Source organism: Magallana gigas, chromosome 3, assembly GCF_963853765.1.
Source record: "Magallana gigas chromosome 3, xbMagGiga1.1, whole genome shotgun sequence".
Taxonomy (NCBI): domain Eukaryota; kingdom Metazoa; phylum Mollusca; class Bivalvia; order Ostreida; family Ostreidae; genus Magallana; species Magallana gigas.
Genome location: NC_088855.1, coordinates 38,743,632 through 38,769,807, shown reverse-complemented (window position 1 = coordinate 38,769,807; position 26,176 = coordinate 38,743,632). Strand labels below are relative to the sequence as shown.

At 34.8% G+C, this 26,176-nt stretch overlaps 1 protein-coding gene across 14 annotated transcripts in view; it reads right to left on the bottom strand.

The window, feature by feature from the left end:
* Positions 1-24,209, bottom strand: part of LOC105329757 (pleckstrin homology domain-containing family G member 5) — a 60,103-nt gene extending 35,894 nt beyond the window's left edge. For 3 of the 14 annotated variants that reach the window (XM_066079688.1, XM_034481468.2, XM_066079689.1), the window contains exons 1-8: positions 8,034-8,890; positions 5,741-6,872; positions 4,244-4,379; positions 2,781-2,931; positions 2,405-2,489; positions 1,987-2,094; positions 757-845; positions 124-260 (exon numbers count right to left, since the gene is read on the bottom strand). In XM_066079688.1, the coding sequence (XP_065935760.1) occupies positions 124-260; positions 757-845; positions 1,987-2,094; positions 2,405-2,489; positions 2,781-2,931; positions 4,244-4,379; positions 5,741-6,691 (1,657 nt within the window). In that variant the 5' untranslated portion in view covers positions 6,692-6,872; positions 8,034-8,890. Of the gene's footprint in view, positions 1-123; positions 261-756; positions 846-1,986; positions 2,095-2,404; positions 2,490-2,780; positions 2,932-4,243; positions 4,380-5,740; positions 6,873-8,033; positions 8,893-13,788; positions 13,875-15,598; positions 15,757-16,993; positions 17,124-19,606; positions 19,950-21,908; positions 22,023-23,485 lie in introns of those variants that run through there. The other 11 variants (XM_034481474.2, XM_034481476.2, XM_034481473.2 and 8 more) reach the window with 11 other exon arrangements.
* Between the last annotated feature and the right edge of the window lie 1,967 nt (positions 24,210-26,176).

Genomic DNA, 26,176 nt, shown 5'->3' with positions numbered 1-26,176 from the left:
ACTTCAACTAATTAACAGGCATGTATTTAATGAATTCTTTAAAAAAAAAAAATTTAAGTGTATCTCTCAACCTTCATTCCAGTACTTTGTCTGGAGTTTTTTGGTTAACATATTTTTTCTCACCTTTGATATTAAGGGTGTTCCCTCCCAACAGGAAGCACTCACAGTCCAGGGGTAGGGGGGTGTTGGAGGCCTCCACAAATACATTGACCCTGTGGATGTCCATGCCACGCCTCTCCAAAATGGGCTGAATGGACGCTCTACAATTAGAAATAAGTACTGAAATTACTCTAAAAATATTAAAAAAAGTTTGATAATGAATACACTGTCAGTGTAGGGTAAAAAACCTACCATTTATGCATGTAGTTTTATAAGTTTACCATTTTCAGTATTATAAAAGAAATCTGCAAAAAAATATTTAATCATGATAAAAAGTCATTTTTGCTGGCTTTTATGGCTTGTTGGTACTCATTACATATCGTATTGGAAAAAAATTATCCATAAATCTGTAAAATGTTTTGCTGTGGATAAGTAATTATTGATTTTGTGCAATGTCCATTTCTATACATGTACCCCATCTGAACCATGAATGACATAAAATAATACAGTAACAACTTTTTATTGATTCCTGAGGTATAGGTGATCCCGCAAAATGACAATTTTTTTTTCAAACTTACATGCATGTACCATAAAAATTAATCGTTTTATAGTGATATAAATCGTGTAGTACCACAACCAGCTGACGGAGTGATGTACCTTAAACTGATGCCGCGAACAGCTGCCACTACTTCTACCTCGTCTACATCCACAAATCTCAGAGTAAAGCATTCATCGCTGATAGCAGACTGAAAGAGAAGAAAAAAATATTGTCATCACATACAGGCACACACTAGAGATCATCATAAAATTATTTGTTGTGATCGTAATCTGAAACAGAATTGCGGTAAAAAGAAATGCCACAGGAAAATTTTGGTCATCTTAGGTGTTTAACTTAAATACAAGGTGTATTTCTATTTGTATATAGATTTTACAGAAATTAATTATTTCTGTGTAATTTGAGAATGAATGAAAGAGTGAAAGAAAGATAGAAAGAGAGAATAAAATAAAGTCTGCCTGGCAACAAACAGAACCATGTTTTAATCCTTCATCATGTCGTGTGATGTGATTTGAAAATCAATCCTGCTGAACACTAGATGATATAATCTGTAGGTGTGAGTGCACTTCACAATCAATACATGTACATGACGTAAAAACATTTATAACAATAAATCTCAGATTTCCTCTCAATATGATACAAATTAATGAATAGTCTTTGTTTTTTTTCAATGATCCACAGACCCTACAACAAAAAACTATTACTTAAAAAACTTTTTGATGATTAATTTTTTCGACGAAATTAATTGATTGCTTTTTTAATGTGATGCACTTACACTGCAGAGTAAGCATAATATCAACCCAAGATATGCATACATGTATATGTATTAATATGTAAAGAATAAAAATTAAAAAGTGCAACTGGCGTAAAATTGTTAAAAGGAAAGTAACAGGTTACTAGCGGACCCAGATTGTTAAAGGGAAAGTAACAGGTTACTAGCTGACCCAGTTAGTAATTATGGCATAAATTAGTTTTTCAAAACAAACCCTGCAGCAATAGGTTAACCAGGGTTATCATTTTCTGATCAAAAAAGAAGCCTATAGTTCTGAAGATCTATTTGTGATAAACATTTCACTGGTACACTTTATATGGGTGATGGTATAGTAATGATATGGTGTACACATTAACACAATATTATCACAGTGATTTTTTCCTTTCTTTTAAAGAACATTAAACAAGAGTGAGATGTTACATATATCAGTACACTGTATTTTCTTTCATGAAAAGTGATATGATACACACAGAATACTGCTGTCCATTTCTAGGAGTGTAACCTATGTGTATATATATATATATATAATATGTTATTTAGATTTCTACTTTCTAGACACCTTCAACTGTTTGCGCAATCCTCCTGAGAGGTCCTCAGACATTCGTCTGAACTCGAGATCGCTCTCCTCCTCGTCTGAGTATAACTCGCTACTGCTGTGGTGTGAGTCCTAGAATTAAGGAAGGAGTAGGGATCAGACAGAAAGTGACGGGGTGTGGATCAAAGTTCTGTGTAGGTGAGGTTAGTATCAAACAGCAAAAGTATCCACACCTTAGAATTGATATAAACAACAGGATAAATACAAAGTATGGTCACTTTAATATACCCATTATAGATAAATACTGTCTAAATAAAAAGCCTCTTTATTGCTTTATAAGCTGTCCCACTAGTATTATATGCTTTGTATATAATAATACTGAGAAATTGTTTCAAGAAAGATAACTCTATTCTGCCATCATCCTCTGTGCTCATTAACTCACGTCTGTGTGCCGTCGTTTTAACTTCAAGGCTTTCTTCCGCTTCAGTTTCAGCTCAGCTGCTGAAGGGGTTGGGGGAGGTCTAAACCTGAGAAGACAACAAAGATGGAATTAAACATGTAACATGATTTTTTTCTATCCTCTTGAAGTAAAATACTTTCTGTAGTGCCTCAAGGCATAGGTTTTCCTTTAATATTGTGTTACTGCACCTCTGTTGTGGTCGATATGCAAAAAAAAAAAACTGTTTGTCCCACTCAGCAGGTTTCAATAGTGTTGCAAGCATGCTTAAGCAATTGATTAATCAATTTATTATTTTTAAACAATGAATAATTAAACTACTATATACATGTAATTAAAATATATGAATGGGTGGACTTACTCCTGGACCTCTTTTTTCTTGATGTAAATCCCGTCCACAGCATCATCATCCTCATCCTCAGGGGCCGTGTGTCTACGATTCAGCTCCGAGTGGGACTCACTGCGAGTCCCGAGATTAGGAGAGGAGGACCCTCGGCCGAGCTGAGCCAAACCTACGAAATCATCCCCCAATTAATTTTAGCCTGACAGCCGCCATTACAATGACTTCATGCCCCGGCCAGATCAGAGTGGGAACCCGAGATACCCGACGGCCACACTTGACAGCCTGGCCTCTCATTTCAACCCAGAAAATCAACTGGATAGATTTACAGGGATGAAAGACGAGGTAGTGGAGCTTTTGTACACATGTACACTACCAAGTCTGATTCATAGAGATATGGTTTACATGCTGAAGGACTCCAATCTGATACTAGATATCCCATCATTTCTTTTTTTTTCAAACCAATTAAATTGTTTCGGTAAAAGTGTCATATTAGAAAATTTTTTACATAACTAGATCAACACACAGTTTAGAACAGGTTATCCTTCTAAATATCAGACTGGTTCACATGATGTACATTTGTAGTGCTCTATTAGGCCTGCTTGATAAGAGATTGATATTTAAACACTGACTCCTTGTATTCAAACAAATTTTCACCCTATTCCAGCAATAACCACACATTTGAGGTTGGGTTGGCACACAAAGCCACGTTCTTTTCGAGCAAATAAAGGCAAATCTTTTACTTCCTGTCTGACTAGTTTTGACCCCCCCCCCCCCCCCAAGATGTGCAGACTTCAAAATATGACATGTATAATCGATATCAAATCAATTATCATTACTTTATCAATTGGAAATTTATCTTTGAATAGAATATACATTCCCAATTCCAAATATAAAAGTCAACTCCCAACCTTTAAAATGCAAAATTGGTGTCACAATAATCTTGTACATTATATCTTATCTCGATAAATGAGCTTATTAATTACTTAATATCATAATTTTGCAGTGAAATATCATAAATTAAATCTACTTAGTAAATCAACCTAATGCTGCAATCATTAAATTCCATCAATAATCCTTCTTAGGATCTCATCATCAGTATATGTGTCATTGAGTCTCTTATATTTCTACCAAATAACTTATATGTTAATTGCATCAATATCTAAAAATGAAATAATGATTTTTTTTTCATTTCTAAATATCATGTCAAATATATGTAGATATATGAAATAAACTGAATATTGTATCAATCACGTCTAATAAAACTTTGAATATTTGATAATGAAATTTTCAATACAAATTGAATTTTAAAATTGAATTTTAACTGCCAAACAATTTAAATGCATATCAAATACACATTACACCAGTAGATCTGCTAAATAATTACCATAATATAATTGTATATCTATAGTTTTATTTATCACAAGGTATTGTGTGTTGATGATGTGGTAAGTAGGTAAAATAAGTACTTAAGTAGGTCATACCAAGTTTCTTTTTGGGTGCATCAAGGACCAGATGGTTGCTGTTTTCGTTGCTGCCATGGATACGCTTGTCACATGGTTTGCACATGAGCAGAGGATGGCCTCCATTGCTCTCTGCACAGTCTGGGTGGTGACAAACCTATAATGATTATTTAGATAAAGAGGAAAATGTTCCACACGAGTTGTTTCATGAAAAAGGATAACAATCTTTATAAAAAATTGGGCTTACAAACAGATCTCCATACACTCCTTTTTTTGTACTAAATGGCTTTAAGTATTATTGATATAACTTGATTTTTATTCTGGAGTACTTACAAGTACATGCAGCAAAGTAAGCATTGAAATGAAGTTTAATATAAACACAATTAATATACTTCACAAAGATTATTATTTTTTGGCTGAGCTGAATCTTAGTCAAGTTAAGATGCACACTACATCATTTTGGAATGGCTGCTATCCAACCATATTTTGCGACTCAAAATATTAAATTGTCTGTTTCATCTCAATCAATAAAGATTACTATTTTTCATCATGAATACCGGTACTCTACAACAGCTTTTTAGGGGTGGGGTGATGCTTTTGGAATTTGGCAGTTTATCATAAAAATTACCTGAATAGCCAAATTCCAATTTACCAAAATTAAGCTTTCAATTATATAATCATATAGCGAATAATATGGGAATTGCAAAAATTAAAATAAAGAAAAATACTTCACATAATCACCAAAATAACCCCTCATACAGTATGTCAGAACTAGAAGAGGAGCAGCCTGTCGGACCAACTTCTTCAAGTTGATCTTTTTCATTGTTAAATCAATCAGCCCCAAAAATCTTTAAAAACTTTGCAAACATTTTTTTTTCATTAGTAATGTAATTGTTATTTGTATTATGAAAGTTATATAATGTGGTCAATTTCTTTAGACCAGTGACCTTTAAAATCCTGATTAAATAAACCTGTTCAACCAGGATGTTTTACAAAACCAATTTGAAAACGAGTAGGAGGTGAAAATTAAAAGTCCTGGTGCAAATATTGTTTGCACACAAAAACAATTCTGTAGAGGGACTGGCAAATTATGTAACAAACAAACCACTGCAGCAAAGCAATCTGATAATTCTAAGCAATCTGATAATTCTGAGACATGCTGATGACAATTAAGATGACCCTCATTATCTGATTGAACTCATCTTTGACAACATGATTCAAATTATCAGGAAAAAAATTCATGTACAATTAATCATCATAAAGGGACTATGACTAATAATGACCAAAAGCTAAATCATTATGTGAAAATCAGAAAACCATAGAATTGATAAAGGGTCTTTCTCTAAATAGTTTCAGTATATATATTGGCCGCATATTCATCCCGAAACTTTTCATCAATTACAGTACAGCTTATTTTTCTCCTTTCTGACCACCAGCTCTGGAAGAATATTTTATACAGGTTACAATTCTAATGAGTACATATCAATACATGTATTGCTATACTGAGGGTATACCTACCATAGCCTGAAATGTCTCTTTGACAGTACAGCATTCCCCTCCCCCTTCCTGAGGCTGTATATCTACCACTGTCACAGTGATTCCATACAGACAGGGCTCACTCAAAGCCTTAACAATATCCGAGTTCCTGCCTTTCTTAATCTCTGCTGAGTTATCTATGTTAAACCTAACTCTTTTGGACACCGATCCTTTACCATCTTTTATGATTCCATTCAAGTGTTCCAAACCCTTTGGTGATTTACTGGGTGAATCATATGAGTTACTAGGAGATTCGTTATTCACCGAATCACTAGTGTTGTTTGATGAATCCTGATTATTATTCAGTGTATCACTAGTGTCTTCCTCATCACTGGAATCGTGTTTGATAGTGGTATAGGGATGCTCCTTGTCATCGTGTTCACGTTGTATCACATAATCTAATGCCTCCAGCACTGACCTCAGATCTTGATTCTCTGTCTCTCCATCACTGCAAGAGGATGAGGAATTGTGTTCCAACACCATTGACAGTGGGGAGGGGTTTCTGTCAGGCTCTGGGAGGGACAGAACCTCCTTGTTCTTTTTAGTCTCATTAGGTGGGGAGAACAAATCATCATACACAGAGGCTGGAGAGTTAGGTAGACCGCTATCTGGAGAGGAGGACAACAAAGGACTCCTGACCCTCTTCTGATCCGTGGCCAATTTCAGCGGACTTTTCCGCCTGGGCCACGAGAACCCATACTCCAAAATCGGGAGAAAAAAGTTCAGGGGTGAAGTGGGCCTACTATTGCTGAGTGGAGGTGTGTCCACATTGTCGTCGTCGACACTGCTATTGGTCTGCAGCTGGTAGATCTCCGAGGACGAATGAGACTGACGTGTTAATTTGACTTTTTTCTTGGAGGCTGGTTTTTCCGGAGTTGACAACTGGCGGGCAGCTAGTACTTTGATCTTCTTTGGTTTGCTTTTCTTGGGCATCCTTATCCTGAGAAATATTGGCTATTAGCAGCACCTGAACAAGATCCTTCAGAGGGGATCAACACATTCCTCACATTTTCCGATAGTATTGCATTGAGTCACCCATTATCATCATCCTGGACTTATTGAATAAGGAATTAACATCACATTCTTTGTATAGAATCCCTTCCTTTGGATTCAACTACAAAATAATTTTTTTTCAACTTTAAAAGCTTTAAAACTGATAAAGAATATTAGAATTATCTTATGATAAGCTTTCACTTGAGGATTTATAACTCTTTCCAGCTGATTTATAACCTATTAGTCCATGGGGGAATGTCAACTCTAACAAATCACAACAATAACTATAATCCATCAAAAACCAATTCCTAATGATAAGCCGTCAATGGAAGATTAACAATCCATTCAGCAGGGTCAGTAAGTCAAAAAGTTCATTCTATTACTTACAACCACGTCAAGATCAGAAGAGACACATTCCACCTAATCTCAGGCCTTCCATAAACATATCAATATGTCTGGACCTTATATCTCATGCTTGCCCATCAAAGAGGCATCCACTGTGTTCATTTACATAAGGACCTCTCTTCCTTAAACTTTGAATGCTTAGCACTTACTATCTCTATCGGATTAGTCCCCTTCCTGATTGACCAAAAGTCTAAAGAACTCTTAAACTATAAATACAGAAAATGGAAAGCTATTACTTGTTGAATGCAAAAACAAAAATAAGGCCAGTTCATTGAACACCATAGATCTCTAACCATGCATACATATAGAATTTCTTCTATTTCAGAAGGAACTACAGATAATATTTTGTCCTTACAGCTCTCCTTTCTAATTATAAACCTTCATGAATAAAGACAAGCTGACACATATAAACTTGATACCAAACCTTCAAGTACCTCAAACAAAGACTGTCATTACTTGGGATTAAAAATTTTGAATGAAATTTGAAAAGCAAACAGCTAGATCTTACATTTCCACCTGCTTGAGTTGAAGTAGCCTGCAAGGATTAATTATAGAAGATTTTAGGTGTTTTAAAGGGCAAAGTGATATTTTAACACTTGATAATTCAATTTTCAACTCCAGCTAACTCAAAAATATCACATCCTTTAATTCCTAATTTATTGGGCAAATTTTATATGAAATACATCCTTGTATATATTGACTGATAAAAAATAAATCAAAAGTTGCATATGAATGACAAAATTTTATCCAGAGTTAATTTAAACCATAGTGTCGGCACCTCATATATTTCAAACATATCAAAATCATAAGGCCATCGAAATAAACTGAAAACATAAAATCAAACAACAACAGCATCAACTCAAAATAGAATACCTACAAAGATTTCATTTACATTGTGTCAAGGTTAATCCATAAATTACTCCATCTCCATTTCATCACTGGACACATCCAAATTTAAACCTACAATCAAGTCAAACACTCCTTTCTAAAACATCCTGAAGAAAAGGCCAGATAAATGCACTAATTTTTTTCACACGATCCCCCTTGGTAAAAAAGCCTGATATTTCCTACCTTTTCCAGTCAATGATACTGACCTGGAAAAGAGAGCGGACCCCTAATTACCACACCTACAAAGACATGTGGCACCTGCTTCGCAATACATAGTGGGATCTCTTAACGAGTTACACAGGCATAAAACGGTTTGCTAACCTCACTGATCAATGTTGAATAGGTTCTTATCTTGTTAAATCCTCTTTTTTCAACATCTTTATTGCTGGTTTGGAGTTCACCAGATGCAAACAAAAGACTGTGTTTTGGAGAGATCTGCTTATTGTTCCATATCATAATAATCGCTGTTCACTCTATAGAAGACTCCCCATCAATTGCTGTTTTTCTAGTGAGATTTGTAATCCTTCTACACCTATCTGTTGCATAACCTAGAGGATCTCAAAACCATGCTACTTTTGTTGACAGTCCATGCTAGTCCACCAGAAAGATGACTAATTGTTTGACAGGGCTCATCTTGTTAAGCAAAAGTAAGTACTACCCTGCAAAAGAGGAGGGGATTTAAACTTAATAAATAGCTCCCGCTGGTCTCCTTTATAGTTCTCCAAAACGGTTCCATTTAAAGCTGGGGTTGTGTCATCGAAGAGGAAACAAGGTGTGGTATAGGCCAATCTCTGATCTCACTCTCATCAAAAGATTGGTTGTCCAATTGATATCCTGATATCCAGAAGATGAATTTTGAATGATCGTGAATCAACAATCAGATAATTTTTATGTACACTTCAAAAGTGGTGAATCGAGCAGTTATGGTAATTGATAAAACACATTGGGGGTAGTGGTGTATGTGCTGATTTATTCATTGCCAGCCAACAGCAACTTTATTTGAAAAGAAAATCTAGGATAAAAAGAGCCACTGAGTCGTGGCCATACACGAGACAGTCTATGGACGAGGAGGAGAGGTGTGGTGCCTTATATATGCAACTTAAAGAGACACGGGTGTTTTACCCCGGCAAACCTAATATTTGCTTTGAAATTACACTTTAAGCAAACAAATAATAAACAACCTGCATATTCTATTCCCTAGTTGTTAGCGTTTCAATGGTTAGAGTGCCTCTTCTATTGTCAGTAATCTTTCATCTCATTTTTATTTAAACAAGGCATGCCTGCCAACAGCTTTTCAGATATATCAAATTATGTCCTAAACTCATTTCTAAAACATGATGATATCGAACTCATCATGGTGCATCTAAGTAAACACCCTTATCTTTGACATCATATATAAATACAAGTATTATTTCCTTTAAAGCATTCAACGCAAAAATCCCATTCTTTACAGCGAAATCTCAGATACCATCTTAACATCAGTATTACTGCAGATAATCATCTATAAATTTAAACTTTATCACATTAGCATAGCTTATCAGCTATTAACAATTCAAAATTTTATAGAGAAAGTCTTTTAAGGAAATCATTAATATTCAGGAGGCAGATGCCATCTTGCCAAACCTTGCACCTTTCTCTGACTCACTAAACAACAGTCTGTGAGCAAACTTGCTGACATAGATAAATATGAACAGAGGGAATAATCTCCAGGCCAGTTGTCATTTTTAAATACATTCATCTTTTGTATACACAAACATTGACACAAAAAAAACTGTATACAAACAGTGACACAAAAAACTTCATTTGGTTCAGACACTTGTTTGCCAAGATCTCATTTTTTGTATACACTAAAGAAATGAATGAACACTCAGAGAACAACAGATAAGAGTATTACATGACTGACCCTGAGTGTCAAGGAGAGATGGGAGGAGGCAGGAGTTTTGGGATCATTTAGCTCACCAGAGACCTGTTCAGGGATCATTTAGCTCACCAGAGACCTGTTCAGGGATCACAAGCACTCTCAATAATCCCCTATACCCACAACTTTTGGCCACTGCAAGTGATCACCCACTTTGCTGAACAGGCATCAAGTAAAAAAGTGTCACAAAATTGCTGAACAATGGATATGGGGTCTATATAAGGAGAGTGAGAGGGAAGTTATAATAATATTATATATTACATTATATAAAATTATTTAATTAATTATTATATATTATATAATAATTTCAATAAGCTTCCTTTGCATACCATTTACAGAAGTAGAACTACAGCTCTAGCTATGGTGAAATATTGGGTTGTCAGAGCTACAGTCCTGTACAATACTACTACATGCAAAAATCTTGCAACTGACTGAGCACAACTGCAAAAATGTTTGCTAGTTTTGGACTTACTAAGTCAGTAAATAAACTTGAGATGTGAACTCTAAGTACCAGTACAATGTATATTGATGCACTGTCTCAAAATATTAATACACTATGCATGTTTATGTTTCAAACCTGATATTATACCTCACAGATGTTGCTTCTTTCAAGAAACACTGACAGATGTTGCATAACAATAGCGGTCAATTCATCTATCATGATCATATATTTCTTAAGTTATTCATCATTCAGGACCTTTAATTTTCTACATCAACACCACATATGGGTATATTGGTGAATGATGTCTTTCCTTTTATATAAATATGTCACGTCATACTGCCTAGAGAAAAAAACCTGTATCAATTCACATCTATGGTTTCAGAGACAGACACGATTAATAAAATAAAACGCCATGTGAGCTAAAATTACAGCTTGATTGAAAGCTTTTCATGGAGATCAAAAGGAACAAGTTGTTTTCCTTCACTGAGCTGTTTGGTAATTGGACAAATCTTCACAATGGCAAGGTGATCATGCTTACACAGGTAAAACTCTAGAGATCTCACACCTGACAAACCATCAATGTCATGATCAACTCATACACACACAATTTTTGGCTCCCACTATGTTGCTAAAAAACACAATCTTTATTATCTTGCATACATTTAGTTTGCTTTCATCTTTAGACAGTGTTGCACTTTTTCTGTCATGATAAAAAAAAAATTTACAGCTTTTTTACGCATTAGAGTGAGAATATACTCATTTAGAATTAAAATTATTCATAATCAAAGAGTTGTCACGATACCTTAATGTACCTGGAATTTCACTCCTGTACATTAGCTGCCCCATAATACAGTAAAGATAACTCTATTGGGTAAACATGGCATACCCCGGTATGTATAATGTAATGAGTCTGTTTACTCCATTCAGCAGGTCTTTTTTTGGTAGTCTCTTACAAATAATGATAACAAAACATCTTTACATTTAACCAGTAAGTTCTAGCATTTAAGAATCCTAGCTGGCTACAATGTGCCTTAAATTAAGAATGTTCTGCAATTCTTAACAGTCCTGAGAAAATTTTATTTGGACTTAGAACTATGCATTTTGTCCAAACTGACTTTTCTGTGAGGCTAGCATTCAATCCAGCAGTTAAAGTACATGTATAAACTAAGGGTCACTGAGATTTCAAAACCAGATTTGTGTCTCAGGCCCTCAGCAGTAATCAAGACTACCCCCATACATGGTAAAGTGTAGTCAGAGTCCATGCTTGTAGGCATATTGTCATATCCAGTTCTTTGTTGCTTTGCATTCATTTGGTCTGAATTTCACTTGCCATACCCTTGTCTTCTTTCAAAAAGATGGTCTACCCATCACTTCAATATGAAGAAAACAGCATGAAGTTGACATGTGATACCATGGGACCAGGGCAACCAGTCATTTTCATTCTCTAATTTCAGCCCACTTTTGGTCACAAAGTTTGTAACCATACTGTGGCCTGTCAATAAGTGTGTATTCCCTATTTCAACGTCAATGACCTTATTGCATTTTATTTGAACTCAAGAGTTCGGCTCTGAACTTTTCTACCTTGCATTTCTGCCTCAACACATACAACTCATTGGCATTCTTCTCTTTGTTACAGCACTCTTTGAAGTATTCCTTATTTAAACACAAAATTGGCAATAAAGTTTTAAGTCCAGAGAGGAGGCTGACTGATGACTCCTATCTAGCTGTTCTCGTATTACATGGCTGATGGCTTCTGCTTCACATTGCCTTTGAAAGTTCCAAATACAAAAGAATCATTTTTATACCAACTCATGGATAGGGGTATTGGCAACAAAACACTTATGACATAATTTTCTTAACTTTGAATGGCTGAAATTTAATCACTTTATCTAGTTTGGAGTAGAGAATAACAAGATGAGATTGGAATTTATGCTTCATTACAGTGTACACTGTAACACAAATACAGCATTGTTTTGATAAATACTTTGATGCAGAGCTGCCATGTCCCTTTATGAGGCAGCAATGACTGGAATAAAAAACAATTTTAGACTTTGGTCAGAATTCTGAGAAACATAACTTAATACATTTCCATTCCTGAAACGTTTATGGTGATTTTTTCCCATGTGATCCTGACTTAGTACTTTACAAATGTACAGCCTTCTTCATGGAGTGTATTGCACAACTCACAATTATCTTCACTGCATATCTAAATAGCACTCACACTAAAAAACTCATCTTTATTATATGTCTTTGCACCATCTATACCATCCCATCTTCATGCTGTTTCTTTGCACCACTGATACCATCCCATTTTCATGCTGTGTCTTTGCACCATACCATCTTCATGCTGTGTCTTTGCACCATACCATCTTCATGCTGTGTCTTTGCACCACTGATACCATCCCATTTTCATGCTGTGTCTTTGCATCATTCCATCTTCATGCTGTGTCTTTGCACCACTGATACCACCCCATTTTCATGCTGTGTCTTTGCACCATACCATCTTCATGCTGTGTCTTTGCACCATTCCATCTTCATGCTGTGTCTTTGCACCATTTCATCTTCATGCTGTGTCTTTGCACCATACCATCTTCATGCTGTGTCTTTGCACCATACCATCTTCATGCTGTGTCTTTGCACCACTGATACCATCCCATCTTCATGCTGTGTTTTTGCACCATTTATGCAATCCCAATTTTATGCATTTTTGTGCAATTTAACCCACACCAACTTCATGTCATGTCTTTGAACCATTTGAACCATCCCATCCTCATTCTGTGTTCTTAGTCCACTCACAACCATCCTTCATCATGCTTTGTCCTTTAACTACTTAAACCATCCACTGTACTGCTAATAATCACAATAATTCATCTCTCTTTTCACCACACAAAACCATTCAATTGGTTGTGTTTTCCCCAAAAGCAACCATCTATAACCACTTGTAGCCATCCAGTCACATGGTGTTTTCGTTCACCACTACACTCACTCATCATCATGATCGGTCTTTGCACCACACAAACCAAACATACCATTCAAACACACCACTTGCAATCAGTTAGTTCTGTTCCTTTTTCATTGCACCACCATCTATCTGTCATACAATCATACAACTGTTTCATGTTTAAGCACCCCTGACAATATCCTTCACATTGCATCTTTGCACCATTAAATTTACTCACTAATAATTATACTCACTACCCAAGGGTACTCACTCTCAACAGTACCCATATAGCTAGAAACCTACAGTTGATTATTATCAAACTGAGCATAATAATCAACTGTAAAGGGTTTCTGACAGTGCCATATTCAAAATGGGTGTCATTGCATTATCTACTAGCTGGTAAATGCCGTCACCATCTCTATAATAGGTAACTCCTGTCTTACCCTTATGGCTATGGTCTTGTGCTGACACTGAGGACTCTGGCACTCCATATCGTCTAGTCCTGCATCCCAACCATCAGTATCACAATCTGAAACCAACAAGGAAACGATTTCTCTCAGTTCAGGTGAATGCTTAGTTCACAACCAAATTTACACAACTCCAAACAAAGCATTGTGGATTAACATGCAGGATACACATGTATTATTGACTTGGTCGAGAAAAAATACAACAATCTGATTAAAATTGATTACCAGTAATATCATGCACACCTGTTGAAATTGATCAGCAATGAGCTATATGACAAACTAACAGTTTAGTGGTATGTTATTTTTTAATGTTTAGTTAGATAACATGCAAGACTTGATATAAATACTGTAATAACAAATTGATTCATGTGGATCAGTGGGTTTTTCCATATAATCTAAAAACAAACTTGATAACAAATATTGCCACTTATTTCACTGATGTTCCGTACCTACCTTTTAAACAAAAAACTTTTTGTTCACTTGAAATTTAATGTCCTGAACGTACATATGCATTCTTGAGCAATGCCTTTATTTCACCTGTGCAAAATTATTCATATTGCAATAAAAAAAAATATCCAAAATGACTAGCATTTATATTTTTAGCAAAAAGTGCCACTTAGTATATTGCTCGAAAATAATAATCATGTCATAAAATCAGGCATGTCTCTACATAAAGTTTGTTACACTTCAAGCTGCATAAACCACCTTCCTTAGAGGGAGTCCTTGTAGATAAATTCCTTAATAATTATCGCACTTCCAGTCTGCCACTAATTGCGAAAACAACAATCCGGTAGTCATAAACCAAAATAGCCATAATATAAAGAAGAATTCATGTCAACGTATTTACAAACAATTCTGGTGAACAAGATGGTAGTGGGGGGCATAAGGCAGAACAGTTCCTTGTGAATAATGACCTTACAAGTAAGGGACAGTGTTAACACATAAAAACCAAGAGAACTTCATCTTACAACACAGAAATTAACACTTTTCAGCTGTTCATTAACGATTCCAAACAAAAATGTGTAATTAGGCTACACAATGTTCCACGGCTTAGTCCAAGTAAATGCATGCAAGCAAAGACAAGGTGCATTCAGGTAAGTGACCTAGCTCTTAAAAGAAAACATCACAGGCTTGATTCTGTCAAGTAACTGAATGAAAATCCAGCATATATGAATAAATAAAGTAATTCAAAGCTGCAAGGCTTTCATTATGACCATCCAAAAGAATTAATATTCCAGGTACTAGTGAATAATGCACTAGTTTTTTTTCTAAGACATATAATAAATGGTTATGGACAAAAATACAAATTAATAAAAAAAAATTAATGACATCAATAGTGACAGTTAGGAGTTTATTACATGTTCGTACAAATCTGATAACTTTAAGTCTGACTCATATTTTTGTAGAGAAAAACAATATACATTGTCAATTTCAGGTTAATGTTGCATTTCTACATAAGTATTGTTAGCACAACTGTAATACTGCCCTGCAGTGTTTAAGCAGACTTAAAATGCATATTGTTTACCTGGGCAAAATTGATACCTTGTAACTCATAAAAGAATATGCAGGACTCTTCATAGATATTATAATTAACACTTGTTTTTAAAGCTGGCTTTAACAAAGTTTTTATAATGCTTCTAGGAAAAAAATACAAGTATCTTATAATCTATAAAAGCATCAATAAGTGCAAAATCCACAAAAAGGAAAAAAAAAACACCTCATAAACAAAAAAGACAAAAAGCCTTATATAAAGGTAAATAATAATTAACTGGGAGCTTAAATGTACCTTGGTGTGAAAATCCAAGTCAAAGGGTTACCAAAATATCCTCTTGATCAGTAGATCCACTTAGATTGACGCGTAAAAAGCCGACACTTTGAAGATGGATGAAGGAGTAGGTCAAAATATACTATCATGGTAAACATACCAAGTGATGGTCACGCCTGACTGCCTCACAATATAGTAAATAGATCACCAATTGTTTCTTTCCCGTACTCTATAACCACTGACTGTCACCAAATCTACCAATGGCATGCCTTAAAATCTGTGCAAAGTTTTGTAGTGCCTCGGTGAGTTTCCCACAACCACAAGACAATCAGCATTATAAAACTAAAGGCTACAATTTGCTCTCTAAACAGTGCGAAAAATGTTCAATCACTGCTGAATTTTCTAGCGGGGATTCAAATAGGTAAATAACAGGTGAATTCTTCGCATACAGTGACACATTCCTTGTGGGCAGGTATATATATATATATACCAGTATTGATGGATTACACACACAGTTCGATGTAAATGAAGTCATAAACCACAATTTGAATAAACATATACCTGTTTATCAATCCCATGTTCAATTTATTACAATCAAAAAGTACATTTACACATGGAGAAACTTTCAAAGGTAAATCCTGTTATACATGTTATATGGCTCTCTATGTCTGCATGTATATACAATTTACATACATTTTTGAAATATATTGTGGGCTAACAACAATTATCATACACTCAGTTGGAAGAAATAATGATCAATTTTTGTCTTTAAGCGGTTGAAGAATATTAAAGATTTAGTAAGATACTAAACAAGGTTTATACTGCATAGAAAAATTGTTTACAGGTACATATTTCATTAAGCTTGAGAAACCACAATAATTCATCAAGATTTTAAAGGGTTGTCGATCGTTTCTAAACTCACAGAATACCGAGAAACAAACTCGTAGAATACTGAGAATAAAACTCACAGAATAACAAGAATAAAACTCATAGAATACCATGAATTAAACTCCTAGAATACCAAGAATTAAACGCTTAGAAAACTGAGAATTTAAATCCTAGAATACTAAGAATTACACTCATAAATCTTTGTTAATCTTGGTGTCAATTTCTTCATGCAAGCAAAACTTATTTTACATGAATCAATTACATTTTCTTATATGAATTATAAAAAGATACAAAATATGAAATTTAAACATAATTTAACAAGATAAGTACATGTATTAGAGATGAGGATCAAAAAGAAAACAGTAATCAAGAGTAAATAAATATAGCATATTATGCCGGTATAATAAGCATGCTTACCTGGCTAATGAATGCAAGGCTTCAACTTTTTAGCCACACTGACACAATACCTGCACACACAATTCAAGAAGGAAAAATATTGCATGTAACCTTTACTGGACACACACCTACCTCTGATGTCCAACTCCTGTATAATAGCTTCCAACAGGCCCATCATTTCTCAATTATCACAATTTACAAAGCTTCAGAGATGTCAGACTGTACTTAAATATTCCAAATATCAACAGGTATGTTGTTAATTCCACATAATGAGGATGGTCATCACTGGATGTGATTCCAGTGTTTGTAATGACTGCATTGATAATGCTCAATCTTTAAGTCCCCCCTTTGCAAAGGGCCAAGTATATATAACTCTCAACTGACCATAAAGAGAAACTCAAGCCACCTTGACATTCTAGTAATGTTCTGGCCCTTTCACAATCGGTATTATTTTTGGCAAAATTTCTTTTAAACTCAATACCTGCCTTAAGCACAGAGAGTAGTGACATAAACAACATCACCTGAAGTTAATACATCTTTAGCAGTTTGTACCAATGTTGGTCACTGTTGGTCACAAGGTCAAATTTTTTATCCAACTCTTATGTGTGCCTTAATTCAAGTCCATCAGATTACGAGACAAAAAACTGATCTGGAACTTCAACAAAAATACAACACAACTGCTATCAAGAACTATAAATATCCTACAAAAATTAAGAGACAGCGTGGGCAGAATTCTAAAAATAATTGAACTTATATACTTACAGGACTTTGGTTGAAAAGAAGGCATTATATCAACCTGCTACCTCCAGGTCAGAAACCCTGCTAGTTCTTGTTCTAGGCATTCGGAAGTCACAAGTATTGCTTAACGTACAGGGTCCAATATTTTAAAAAGAAGAGTCAACAAATGTTAATACAAGTCCTACTGGAGGCTTTACATCTCAATCAATAAATCATAGCATTCAGTTCATTGGAGGGCAAGAGTAAACATCCCTATCTGTCACTAGCCAGAAAAAAGCTCCGAACTATGCGACACCCTCTTCAATGGGGGCATTCGCAAAGATACACGACCTTAATAAAGAGTGATTGGAGTTAAAGGGATTCAAATTAACAAAACGGCTCCCCAATAACAGGTGCACTATCTATAACATTGAGGATTTAATCAAACTCTTTTTTAGATAAAAACAGTGATTTCAAGTGTTGTAAAATTGATTGTCGAAAGGATTTACCAGTATTCTATTACATCCCCTGGGTAACATTCGTAGGGATTAGACATAAAACATAAAAATCCTGATAGGCTATACCCTGGATTAAGCTGGATATGCTCTCACAAATGTTTGAAATATCAAAGGATAAACCTCAATACAATAAAACTCTAATAAGATGCAAAGATCTTTCAAGAGGATTTCACATAATGTCACCCATATAAATTCCTCCTCAGTAAAACATTATATTCCTTAGCCGACAACATCTCACTTCCAAAAACAAGACTTCTGGTAATTTCCGGCCCGAGTTTCACACAAAATGATGCTCTCATCTTTATAACTCCATCACCAGACATGCATCAATAGAAACAACGTATCAGGTTCCAGATCCAATTAGAAGGATTCCCAAAGAACACTACATTTAAAAACTTTTTTCAAAGATCCTTTTACAATAATTGTGCAAATCTCTTCCGATCATATTTTCTATCTTCTTTTTTTTTCTTCCAAAAATTTTAATCATGTCATATTTTCCCACAGCATTATCAAATTCAACAGGCAGAGAAATGCTGTTTTTATGTCATAACCTGACATACACAATGAACACAAGTAATGTGGTTTCCTTTACTTGAAAAACAAAAAAATGGCAGAAGTCAGAGCAATTCAAAAAGGGATTAGTAAAAGTGAGACATCTTCTGCAAAGTTTGAACCTTCTGAATTCCGTTAGCAAACATACTTGATCAAAAAAAGTTTTGTTTTAAAATAATCTAATGCTAAAGTCGATTTGAATACAGAGAGTAGAGAGAAGGGAGGCAAATCTTACTATAGAGAGAAAAAAAGCAACTACCGGTAGTAGACCAAATAAATTTTGTACTCATTTTAGAAATCAAAAAGAAAGCAAAAGCATCAAGTACAATTCATATACATGCTTCAGTCTAATTATTAATCTAATTTGAAGTTAATTCATGTATAACGTTTCTCATAACTGAGCAAAAGTACAGTACTAAGGTTACTTGATGCCTTCATCAAATTGAATTCATTCTTAAGTAAACTTAAGACAGTCTCTTACACAAGGGTCATATGTATTTGCATGACAAACAGAGCATTTCATTTACACAGCTCAGATATATTACATCTGATATGAGATAGTATTTCCTAGTCGACGAACTGACAGGTTAGATCTTAGAGCCTCGGAATGTAGCGATGCACTAAGGTGTCCCACATTACAGCTAATCCATCACGCTGACGAATTACACATCAACATATTCGTCAACCACTGTTTGATCAGATGCAAGTTTTTCCCCCTTAAAAAAATCCATTACCAAATACAGAGCAGTGGATTTTTTTTTAATCAATTAACCTGGCAGTTGATATTTCAGGAATATCTTCAGACTTACTGACACTTCAATGGATATTTTACTTCTTATAATGGTGTACCAGTGCATGCAATGAATTGTATCAAACATTTTCAAGAACAATTCATTTATGTTAGTACAATAAACATGATGGTAAGCTTATTTCTTATCAAAAGACCTCACACATTTACCTCCTGTATATGACACACTACCACATTCACTGTCAGAAGTTTCCTGACTCCGAAAACTTTCATTATCCGAGCTGCATCTCTGAGCGTAATCAGGAGTAAGGGAATTCTGACCATCACAGCTGTCTTCATTCAAAGTCTTGTGATGATCTTCCACACACTCTTTATTGTCTTCCTCCTCATCCTCCAGACTCAGAAGGGTTATCATCTTTGGACCTGGGCTCTCGGGAGAGTTCAGCCACAGCACCGTGGATTTCGGATCCATTTTTGGGGGGTACACCAGGCAATTTATGCATAAATTACCACAATCTGACTTTGTCCACCCCTTGAAAAATTCTGAGCTTCAGTGGGTATATTGCAAATTCCCAATCGTGTTTAAAAACTCTTCTCTAATCTGCCTTGTCAACAGTTCGGCATAAACAAATTCCACTGGATTTTAGGAATCTTATGTGGACAGAATGGAATAACAGGACAAGGTCACTTAATAGCCCAATACACAAGCTTGCTAATGAAGTAAAAGGTATTCCTGCCTCATTAAACGTCTAATCTTCTTATAGACATGATATCCAGCAGACAAACGCTTTGTGTACAAACTTCCATAAATAGCTATTTCTAATTCTCTCACAGTTGTCAAATTTGCAAGCCAATAAGAACCCCATAAGCTGGAAATTTCAGATACATGTATTTGTTGAACCCTGCTCCTCACGGTAATAAAACCTCCATAAAAGTGTTCATTTCAATACCCATGAACATATATTCATTTCCATTTTCATTGTTCACATATAAAGATTAGGGGGACATGCTCCACTGACAAACCAGGGGCATACAAAAACACATCTAAAGGCTTTACTTTTCAATACCTATATATTATTACACCAATTTAACAGGCATGATAATCATTATATATGTGCATATTTTAAAAAATTTGAACAACTTAAAAGCGTGATAATCTCTCCATCTTCTATCCATGCGTATAGGAAGATGCCAGCTAGAAGATTCATGTACAGCATACATGTATATCACATTAAGAAAATATACACTATAAAAAATTAAAAACCATAATTGCTGATAAATAAGCAGAGAAAATATTACCAATATTGAATTTTAATAAACTAATTATCATTTTATAACTTTATCATATGTGATACCATATTGAGGCAAGCTGGAAATTGGGTAGCATATATAAAACTAGTTTTTAAATTTAATTGAGCTATATGCATGTATATATTTCATCTTTCAACCTCTTTGCTAGCCAAGGGTTTTCCATCCATCCAGGGGAGCGGTGTGGACCAAAAACCAATGGCTATGTGAAAGTTGTCTTTCAATAACTTACCAGTAGCTTCTTAGATCTGCATGCAGGCAATTTTAATTCCTAACATCTAGTTGTCACATTATTCATCAACTTTATTTAATATATAGACTGCTGGTTGTCTAGATAAATAATTATATAATGATACATGCATGTAAATATGTTAGATGTTGCTTTTTATAAATACTTCCCCTTCCAAATAAATCTATATGTGTGAAAGATGAACCTTATATGTAATGTGATTAAAAATTAATCAGCTTAATCAAATATTGGACATATATATAATACTTTTGGTGTTTTATACCAATAAATCATCTGTTGAACAAATTATGCTGTAATTGTGAAAACCCACAAAAACACTTTCATCAGACATGAAAGAAACCATTCTATATCAAATACTTGTACAATATAAAATTCCAGGAACCTGATGCCTCAGTCAATGCTAATTGCTGAGAGTAGAAAATTGATTGATGTGCATGTCGGATGTCCACCATGCAAGGTGGTCGGTTTTGTTTAATTCTCTGGGTGCCTATTTGTGACAAAATAATTTTCATGCATTCATTAAACTACCGGTACAAGATCTAATTTATTTAATTTAGAGATTAAACTGTTAAATCAATCATTTAACTGTTTAACAGTATTATCTGTAAATTAAACTTAAAGATAAAACTATCAAATTATTGATTTAAACGGTTGTATCTGTAAGTAAGAACTGCGATTAGCTCGAGTGGCAGTGAATACAAAAATACGGAATTGTTTCACACCTGTCAGACCTGTGGTGTACCATATATACCTTAATAACCCGAAATGGAGAGAACTCAAGAAGACTAAAAGGTCGTGACAGGCTCTTTCGGGTTGTGTCTCTCTTTGACTGTTTGTCACTGTGTTTGAGGTGTTTGTAAACATTGAACAGTGAATGATAAACAGATCAACTTTCTGAGAGAAACCCGAGAAATTAATGTAAATGAATTCAAAATGGATAATCAATTATATAACCTCGAACTTCCGATTCCTCCGTCTCACTCATCATCCACCACGTTAACTACATCGCTGATCAGATTATAGAACTTTAGAAGCCCCCAGTTAGGCAGTTTTCATCTGGACATTGTTTTCTATTTTCATAAATTCTACAATTTCGCGCCTCCGTGTTTCATGACGAAGAGTTCTAGTCTAAGGGAAAGAACTCTAACTACTTTTTCGTTTAAAAAAAATCAAATCGGTAAGTATACGTTCATAATATTAAAGAGGTGAATACATTTATTCACATTTAAGTGGAAGTGACTCTAAATAATTCATTTTGTATTGTAAAAAATGATCTATATACAATACACTTTGAAAGGTTCATAAGCACAAAATCAATTATGCATGCGTGGATCTAGAAAGGGGTGCCCCCTAAAAAAAATCCATTGGCTAACTTATCAAATTAAAATAGTAAAATTTTTACATATCTGTCTCGCCCCCCCCCCCAAAAAAAAAATAATTCCGGATCCGCGCATGCAATGCATTATTTTTTTTTAATTATATGTTTTCACGATAACTGCGGTATCATACATGTAGCTTATATATATAAGATTATGCTCTGGGGTTGTTGTTTTTTTGCAATCAAATCGATCGCTTAAAACTTTTTTTTAACCTTTTTTTTTTTAAATTGAAAAGGCATGAGAAAATTTCTATTAATAAAGAGTTCCAATTCAATGTACATATATCATGCCTTTTAAACACTGGCGAAAGAGCGCTATTTAGTGGACTCTTATTTATAGACACATAGGCCTCATCCTATCAACAAAATCAATTTTAATATTTCTTTCTTCGAACACAAATAGTACAAAATCTACTCTGATATCAACCGTTCCCCGTGTGTTTCCACTCCTAAAAGAAAAAAAATGCTTTTTGGCATACATGTTAATTTTGCTAATAATATTTATGGAACATTCAGCAAGTTTTCCTTGTTTTGGAGGATAAGTTTATGTGTGTATTTGACACATAGGTACTAGATACAAATGTTTATTGCGCACCTTGAGCGATGTCCATTAAATTGCCAGTCATAAATACGGACAACTGCTAGCTAGCCTACGTCGTTTACATAGATCTGCATTTTCCATTCATTCACCGGCACGAATATCAACCCAGAAAACACGAAATTAATTTCTTTCTCAGCAGTTCATGGGACGAAGACAAATTTCTTCGCAAAGATTAATTATAGCTTATCTCATCACATCTCATCACAACGTCAGAGAGAGAGAGAGCGAGAGAGGGAGAGAGAGAGAGAGAGAGAGATAGAGAGAGTTTCATTCATTTATTTTTTAAGATATACATGTATCTACATAACGCATTGCTATAATTCACAAATTTATTATACATGTACATGTACCAATAGAACTGCTCCACTAAACTACAATAATTAGATAGGACATTAGTGGTGAATTTTAATGTATATTAATTAATTGTGACAGGATGAATGCAGAGGAATATGTGCGTATAATAATTATATTATGAGTTAAATATTTAGGGATCACGTGAACCATAAACTAAAGTAACACATCGGCTAATAAATAAAAACAATATAGACTTACCTATCTGGTTGATGGTTTTGAAGTTGGGGTGCGATCGATGTACCCTCTTGAGTACTACCCTGTCCCCCAGAGCCCCTGCTCGGACGAGAGGGGTGGGCTGGGCAATTCCTGCTAGAATCGACTTCATATCTAGTAGTACTGATTAAATACTGAAACCCTCGGTAATGTGTTCCTCATGTGTATGTTAATAAACTTCACATTGGTATGTTGATCGTCAATTAAGTCCTACTTTGAGAAATTTATGCTACACACATTGACGACTCCGAAGTAATCATTTACTAACGGTTTATATAATTATTGAAGCGTACGGTCTTTCCATGGTCCAGAAATAGCACACACCTTCAGACGTTTTAGTTAAGAATTCAATACACGTTATGTAAAGTCTATTTAACCGTGAGCCTCTAATAGAATGAAATGACCGAGGGTTGCGTTCGATTACGTCAACTGAATACAACCCCGACTGTCTCGATTTAATCCCAATACAACAAGGCGAGAATCTTCACAAGTTCTCAGACGAGGACAACCCGGTTCCAGTCCCCAGAGTCGGTCAGGGGGACACAAATCCCCCTGAAAATATAAACACCTTTAAACAAATATAAACAAACTACTGAAGTGATCCAGACGGGGGGATATTTTTTTTCCCTGCAAGCTTCTGTGCGTTCCTTTATTGAACAACGTCGGCCAAAATCAAAGGGAGGGTCCCGTATATTTTCCTAGTGTTAGAAGTAACGCATAACAATCATAATATGTGGGTCCATACCAGGAAATATGACATCTTTATATGGGTCGTAATCCGGGCCATTAATTAGAGCATCTCGCTTCGTTCCCATCCCCGGGAACAGCAGACGTTAATATCCATTTGATAGGACAGCCATCTTCTTTGGTTCTGGCGTCACTCTGGACGTAGTATATATACATATATGTATTTTGGACGACACGTTCTTGACTTAAAACGTAGTGGGTCAGGGAATTGAAAGAGAACAATTACTTGATAAGAAAGTCCTATGGTGAACGTGATGGCTACCCCGATAAGAGAGCTTGGCTGTTTTTAGAAGCATTCAACAGTTATTATTGTTCGCGGTCTATCAAACATGTCCACAGACTTTTCTTTTTCCCACTTTTTTATTCCCTCGTTTAAAATCATTTTTTCTGATCGAAAAGAAATTATCCATGATAAAAAAATTTCCTCCAATTATCATTTGCTATAAAGATGATTATATCTAATTTTCACTACTAAATGGTTATTCCACTAATGTCGTAAACTAAATGGACACCTGCAAAACCAATATTTGCTAAGTAGTAACCAACATTGTCAACATTCCAATTATAGGTTTGTGGGACAGCACTCGAAATTAATGCAAATGTTGCACAGGTAAAAAAAAAACAAATTTGTTCAATCTACACTACAGTTTTATAGTTAGAGAGGCATTTTTCTTTCTCCCCAACCAATCAACCTTTATTTAACCTTTTATATTTCAAAGGACAAGCAACTGTTTCTTTGAAAGGAACAGGAAAGTGGGGGGGGGGGGTTGCTGGTAGTATAAAATGACAACCAAATGAAAGATTACAATAACTACAATGTATTGTCATTTATACATTTAATATATTGAGAATATCGAAGTGTGTCAGCCTAAATTAAATTTAATATAACCTTTAATTGCTTTAAATAAAAATTTGATTTCGGTAGGTTAATGAACGTATATCCGTTAAAAGGTGGTTTAAATCTTTCCTTTAGTCAATACAAAAGTGACTACACTTAAAATGTGCAATTTAATTGTATTAACTTAATCTTTTAAGGGGATCATTTTTTCCTTCCTAATAATATAATATTAAATCGATTTTTCCGAACCCCCCCCCCCAAAAAAAAATATCAGTGAGCAAAACTATACTTCCAAGATTGTTCTCCAAATACCGTTACATTCCCACGTGTAGAAAAGCAGACAGGTGGTTTTTTTTTTAGCATAAACAAGATGCCTAAAGGTCACATAACTTACCTGAGCAGCAATACCCAAAACTGATCAAATAAGCTTTATGGTAATATATAAACATATCTAAGTAAAGAATTTAAGGTGGAATAACACACATAGAAAAATCATTCATATTTACAGTAATATTTTTTATCATGAAAGATATAATAAATAAACTATAAATACATATGTCAAATAAGCGAAAATTTGCAGTTTAGGGATAAAAAGCTGTCAATGTGACAACAAACCGGGTTTTCTTTTATTTGAACTGTATCCATAATCCATGTCAAACCTGAATTGATAAACACTACCTACCGTATCGATGAAATGGAGTACCCTATATGCAATATTTTGCCAAAAAATGACAAAGTTGAAAAGCTGGTATTTTTTTCATAAATTATCAGAAATCAAAATCCTAGCAATATGCATACCTCTGATATATGTGCAATTGATCTGCAAAAGAACAACTTCCTATCTTGAAAACTGTTGGAGGAGTTATCCGTACAATGAGGGTTACCCTATATGCAATATTTTGTCCCAGGATTCGAACTCGGGATGTACGGGTCACAAGACCGAGACCTTATCCACTCGGCTATGGAGTAAGTTACATTTTGCCATAAAAAATCTTTTAATGAAACGAAATATCGTTTTTGACCAGAAGTCAGCCTTAAACGTGTACAATTAACTAGGAGAATCACTAAATCTTATGCATATTACTTCTGAA